The following is a 7131-nucleotide window of genomic DNA, read 5'->3' on the forward strand; positions in this document are numbered from 1 at the left end:
AACCCAACCCAGAAAATAGGAGCTGGTAATATAATGCTGGTAGTATTCTCCGTACGAATTTCAAGAAAATAGCGGTCTTGAGGACGTATCTATTTGGCAAATTGATCCTTGGCGACATAAAAATCGGAAAAAATATATTTTTTCTTATTCTCCGGCCATTTTTATTTTCCGGTGAAAACACTGCTGGTTGATTAATGTAAATCAACCTTAATAATTCATGGTCGATTTTTCATAATTTTTAATACCAAAATATTTTATTAAGATTATTGATCTGTTCTACTACTTTTTACGATAACGAATTGTCATTTATGATATCAAGTAGATTCTTGCAGTACGGGAACAGGCCATATATGTATTTGTATTACAACGTTACCTAAAATCCGACGGAGCGTAAAAAAATATTCAACTTCCCCACTATGGCAAAATGTTGTGTACGGCCATATTACCCAAATACGTCGAATCCATATCTTCAAGCAAATAATACAAACCGCAAAACAAAAATTAACACTTACTAAATTAATCCACACATTTTTAGTTTCCATTCGAAATTTCAAATTTCCAGAATGTTTTGTTTTTGTTTTCAACAAAAGAAAAAAATCATGGTACAATAATACAAGGTAGGGCAGCTTGAGGTGAATAACAAAAAAGCAACTAAGCTCGTGTGGCCTCTTCTGCCAACACAAAACTAAAAACGCGAAAAATTAATGAAAGATTATGATTTCTTCCCAAAATCCAGTATGGAATACCATAAAGTGTTTGTTTCATCCATAACAAAGTAGTTACTTCCTGACGAACGTGTTGAAAACTTTATTTTCATTTCAATTAAACTTGAATATATTTCAATTTATTTTGAATTTATTTGACATTGTGTGTATTACACATACACAAAATATGTATTTTGATTTGATTGAATAAGCCACCTTGAGAAAACATTGTAATCAGTTGTTAGCTGTGCCCTACCTTGTTATAAATCTACCATGAAAAAAATTAAAAATACGTTCTGTCAAAGTTGAAATTGTTCAACTTGAAATTTTGTACGTTCGACGTATTTCAGTAACATTCATATAAATACATGTGTTCTACTTTTGAGGTGAAAAACGTCGAACGAGCTAGTTGAATTTTAGGTAAGGCTGTTAAGTATTCTAGTCCAGGTGTATTTAATAAGGTGCAAGTTACAATTATATGGTTTCAAAATTTTTCTTTATTGTCTGTAATGCAAATTATCAAAAACATTTTCAATATTACATTTCGATTTCAAAAATGGTCTTTGAATTTATGCTTGTAATTCACAATATAAACAACATTACAAGGAGCAATAGACTACAAATAACAAGGAGCCATAAACTTTATTTTTCACCGACCTAAAATCAATAACCCAAGAATACACAAATTCATTAATTATTCCTCAAAGAATAGTTATTGACAAAAATAAATTAATAATTGTTTTTGTTTATTTTTGTCAGCATGACAATTTAATATCTATAACAATAATGTTGTTTTTGTAAAATATTTGTTGTTGTATCTGATGCAAACACCTTATTAAATACACCTTGATTCTAGTAAATAATTGATTTTCATGTGATTGGATACTTAATACACACGAAGATTACCCATATAGAAACCACATTACTAGACACAAAAACATACCAATAGAGCTCTATTAGGGATCTATTAGGAAACCGCTTCGCTTCATTTTAGTAGAATTCTGTTTTTTTTTTTTTAATTTCTTCAACTAAATCTTATCTTTTATTATTGTGCCATATCATGGTATACCAACATTAAAATAAATCTATTGAATAAAAAGATATATAAATAAAAAACTTATTAATAAAGTTAATAACGCATGGAAAAGCGCTAGACGCCATGCTCTTGTGTTAGTTATATGTTTTACATCCGTTTACTTGTCGAATGCAACCCTGATCACAGAATTGTTTGGCACAACAATTCCGTTTTAGTGATGGGAGACCATTTCGATAACAAACGATAAAACTTGGTAGCATTTTTTACGATGACGTTAGGCGGCCATATTGCTCTTTCTTTCTTTTTCTGACCACGTTCCCTGCGAGTTCGTATGAAATAAATATGAGCCTCACAATTTCCAAAAAACGCAAGGTAATTTTACAAAATTTTACCACAAATTTACAATAAATCACTGGAGAATTGTACAGCCCATGGATGTGTGTGAAAATTGAATGTGAAAAGTATGAAAATTCCATGATAAACAGTGAAACCATGAACTAACCTCAAACCCATGGCATGTCAATATAGTTTTTCTCGATGTCTGTATTCAGTATTCAGAGCAGCATTACTAATTAGTTTAAACAATGTGGATGACTGTTGATGGGTTGACGAGTCGAAAGTTATTTGTGTAAAGTTTGTTTTCATAGATTAAAGATTCGATGCCATGTGAAGATGCCGTGCTGTATTAACGAGTGATTTGTATTGTTTCTATTTTGTAGTTTGTTGCCGATGGCATGTTCAAGGCTGAATTGAACGAGTTCTTGACTCGTGAACTCGCCGAGGATGGTTACTCCGGTGTTGAGGTACGTGTGACCCCCGCCCGTACCGAAATCATCATCATGGCCACCAAGACCCAACAAGTTTTGGGTGAAAAGGGTCGTCGCATCCGTGAATTGACCGCTATGGTCCAAAAACGTTTCAACTTCGAACCTGGCCGTATTGAATTGTACGCTGAAAAGGTCGCCACCCGTGGTTTGTGCGCCATCGCCCAGGCTGAATCTCTCCGTTACAAGTTGACCGGTGGTTTGGCTGTCCGTCGTGCCTGCTATGGTGTCTTGCGTTTCATCATGGAATCCGGTGCCAAGGGCTGTGAAGTCGTCGTTTCCGGTAAATTGCGCGGTCAACGTGCCAAGTCCATGAAATTCGTTGATGGTCTTATGATCCACTCTGGTGATCCATGCAACGATTACGTTGAAACCGCCACCCGTCACGTCTTGTTGCGTCAAGGTGTCTTGGGTATCAAGGTCAAGATTATGTTGCCTTATGATCCTAAGAACAAGATCGGTCCCAAGAAGCCATTGCCCGACAACGTTTCTGTTGTTGAACCTAAAGAAGAGAAGATCTATGAAACACCCGAAACAGAATACAAAATGCCTGTTGCTGCTCGCGTGCCCATCGGTGATGAAGCTCCTGCTTATTAAGAAAAACATCCATACAAGCTATTAGTTGTATGTAAAATGTGTAAGGGTCAGTGATGTTTTTGAATATTTCAAAAATAAACTTGCAGATATGAAACGTTTTTATTTAACAAGATAAACTTACAAAAAACAACAATTATTTTGTGTGGGAGGGGCGGGGACAAAGGAGCATTATATTGCAAATATATACAAAATATTTTTCGTCAAGTAGCAATTGAATTTTGCAAAAAATGTTTGTAGATAACAAATTAATTTGTTTTAGTATACATTGCATAAAACTTGTTTAGAAGAAATGATCAATAACACCACAAATGCTTAAAACCTAAACTATTAGCATCTACTTTGATACGAAAGAAACAAGTGACATTGTAGGCAGGTTATCCAGCTTTTAGAAATATTTCAAAACATAAACATCCATTCTGGAATATACAAATTTAATTTTTTGCGAGTTGGGTTAATGATCTATGTTGCAGTGAAAACCATATTAGTAAGCAACACTTTATATAGGTTGATAATTTGCATTGATAATTTAATGTCTGAACAGATTTTTGTTGTAGTAACTGATAATTCTACAGACTTTTATATCAAGGGTGTGGTTATTTATTTCATTCCCGGTTCCAAGCAATAAACAAATAATAACTTTGATTGTATACCCTCCATCACACTGTGGTACAGGGTATTATGCCTTTGTGCATATGTTTGTAACATGCAAAAGGAAATGAAATAGAACCATGAATCCTTCTGAGAAAATGCATAGAATCACATTCTGAGTTTTATGCCTGTCTATCAATGTAAAATTGTAAACAAAGTACAGGCCGCATTTATTATCCGAATGAGATGAAATTTTGTACAGTTCATTTATTTGACCCAAGGATGAACCCAGATTTTGTTATATCTCCCATTTTTATGTAAATGGCGCACCAAACTCCCAAGGTTTGCCCAATTGAGACGAAATTTTGCATATATAGTTTCGCCCGATGTAATCTAAATGATGCACCAAATACCCAACGTTTGTCCGATTGCTATGTAATGATGAATGGCGTAGCTAAATGAATTTGTGTATTAAGTTTTCCATAATTCCATTTAGATATAGCTTCCAAAGGTATATAATTTCTTGCGATTTCATGAAATTGTGCGTTAAATACCAAAGTTTGTTCGAATCAGATTCAATATTGGACATCACGTTTTGCTGTGGTACCCCGAATGACGTAGTTATGTTTCAAATCGGTTTAAATTTGCATGTAACTTGATTTCATACAAATTATACACGAAAGACTCCGATTTACATGGAATTTTCCAATCAGAGTGACATGTGTGCAGATTTTAATACCATTCATCACACTGCGGTACAGGGTATTATGTCTCTGTGCATATGTTTGTGACAGGCAAAAGGAATCGAGATATACCCATGATTCCTTTTGAGAATAAGCATGCATCACTTTCTCAGTTGATTTATGCTGTGCATATGTTTGTGACAGGCAAAAGGAATCGAGATAGACCCATGATTCCTTTTGAGAATAAGCATAGAATCACTTTCTCAGTCGATTTATGCATGCCCGTCTGTCCGTCCATCCATGTATTTTTGTGAACAAAGTACAGATCGCATTTATGATCCGATTTTGATGAACTTTGGCATATGTCACTTATTTGGCCCAAGGACGAACCTTATTGAATATATAGTTTCGTCCGATTTTTTGTAAATGGAGTAGGTACTATAAGTTCATGCATATTGAAAATCTTATTGGCCTTTAACCTTTTTTTACAAAATAAAATATAAATAAAATGGTGCACCAAACGCTCAATATTAGTCCGATTGAGACAATCCGATCAATATTTCATAAATCTCGTAAATAGATCGAACACCAGTGCCATTATTGATCCGCCTCCATTCTTCACAATACTTTTGCAATACTGAGGCCTGAGTCTTTGATTTTTAGGTCTTCTGATCGCAAAATTGTTCGTGTCTGAGCATTAAATAACTAACTTTTCTTTACTGAGTCGGATTCCAAGTGGTAAGAGCGGTTGCGAAAGTCAATCTGGCTTTCTGATTTTATTTTTAGAAAATAAATGGCTTTCTTGATGGTTTGCGGGTATGTAAACCTGTTACCACAGCTCGTCTACGCTCTGCTCCTGAGGTTATATCAAACGATAACCCTCTCACGAATTCCGTTGACTCCGAAATGACCGTTTTTAATTCCTCTTTGGTTTTGGAATTAAATTTTATTCTTTTTTATATGTGAACATGAACATCTTAACTTAAAATTAATGCAATAAAATAAGCAATATTTATGTGAAATCAATATAAAAAATTGTGATTGTTAAACAAAAGAAAGTTATCTCCAAGTGAAATGTATCCAATATAAAAGTTTTTTTTAGCAAGCGAATTTTTTGGGATGGTTGATACTTAGTATGATATCACTTGTTATTTTTACAGCTTTCAACCTTGTATGCATAGATTTTACCAATTTTCCCCATTCTACCTGTAAAGCATTTTTCAGACTTGATATGCTTGAGATGTTATGGCTTCTATTATTTTTCTCCAAAATACTCAATTATTTCTTTATAAGATTAAAATTCGGGGATTGAGCAGGTGTTTGAATCACTTTTGAACAATCTATATATATAAAATAGAAAACATTTGTATGTATGTTACCGATAGACGCCAAAACCGCTGAACAGATCTTAATGAGATCTTAATGAGATTTACACTTTTAAAATTCCGCGTGGATGCGGAGTTATAGATAGCATCAATAGTAAACATTCCTCAAATTTTCTGAACATGTAATATGCGTTTATCTTAAGAACGGTTACATATAACGCCTTCAAAATTTATCTGTATATCGTTGGTGTGAATACACATTATTCATAAAAATATGAGCGAGATAAGATCGGTGGAAATGCACTCTCCGTTACACTTGAATAATCTACATGTAGGAAATAAAAAATGTTTTGTTTCTAGACTCAAAAACCATTGAACAGATTTTACTGATTTTTTACCGTTCATCATGCCATCCAAGGGAACATTTCGCGTGGATGTTGAGTGGACTAATATTCATTTTCTAAGCTTATATCTTAAGAAGGGTTAAAGATATCCACTTCAAAATTTGTCTGAGTAACTTGGTAGCAAATACGCATCATCCCTACTGGCGTGGTACAATAGGGGAAAATGTACTCCTCACTGCATTTAATTAATCTCAATGTAGAAAATGGAAACTCTTTTGGTTATTGAACCGCTAAATAGATTTTACTGAAATTTTCGCAGTAAGTCATGCCAACCCATGTAAGTAAGATAGGCAAGAAAAACTTCGAAAATTCCGCGATGACGAGGAATTATAGCATCAACAGTAATCATACCTTTGAACTAATATTAATTTTCTATGCATATATTTGAATATCTTAAATAAGTCGGCTCATACAAATTTGTATGATACGCAGATAATTACATACTAGTCTTAAGTGGCTAGGAATTAACAAAATTGGTCAAAATTGATAATGTTCGACTCATCATTTTCGGTCCTTTTACGTTATTATCAGTAATGATAAAAAACACCAGTTCAGTAATTCCGCTAACGTCGACTGTTTTTCATCTCTCCATTATCTACATATTGGAATAAAATTTGTGTAAAATGAAAAAATGTTGACATTCTATTTTTTACATTTTGTCAATTTGTTAAAAAAAATAAAATTTTGGATTTTTTAATTTTAAAAATTAAATCACCATTGAAGAAAAAGACTATGAACTCAATATGGGAGATATCCAAAAGAGAAATGCTGATTGTGGAATAAAAGTTATAAAAGTTCGAAATCTGTGGCGGCCTATCATTATAGCTGATATATTTCGAGGATGTATAGAGGAAATAACTAACTCAAATGCCACAGATCCTATCTTCGGACTTGATACTGGTTTCTTAAGAATAACAAAACTATATCTAGGTTCGGTAAAAATATTATGATGTGATAATGCATTATTGTG

The 7131-nt window shown here is 33.5% G+C and overlaps 1 protein-coding gene across 1 annotated transcript; it reads left to right on the forward strand.

Annotated features, from left to right (window-relative positions):
* The first annotated feature begins 1974 nt into the window (after nt 1–1974).
* On the forward strand, nt 1975–3201 carry LOC133321974 (small ribosomal subunit protein uS3). Its single transcript, XM_061531041.1, has 2 exons — nt 1975–2112; nt 2460–3201. Exons 1-2 carry the CDS (start codon nt 2083–2085, stop codon nt 3159–3161), a joined length of 732 nt encoding a protein of 243 aa, XP_061387025.1. The 5' UTR covers nt 1975–2082; the 3' UTR covers nt 3162–3201.
* Nucleotides 3202–7131: the final 3930 nt, after the last annotated feature.

Source organism: Musca vetustissima, unplaced genomic scaffold (assembly GCF_032173495.1).
Source record: "Musca vetustissima isolate MV318-11 ecotype Yass unplaced genomic scaffold, APGP_CSIRO_Mvet_v1 utg3605, whole genome shotgun sequence".
NCBI lineage: Eukaryota > Metazoa > Arthropoda > Insecta > Diptera > Muscidae > Musca > Musca vetustissima.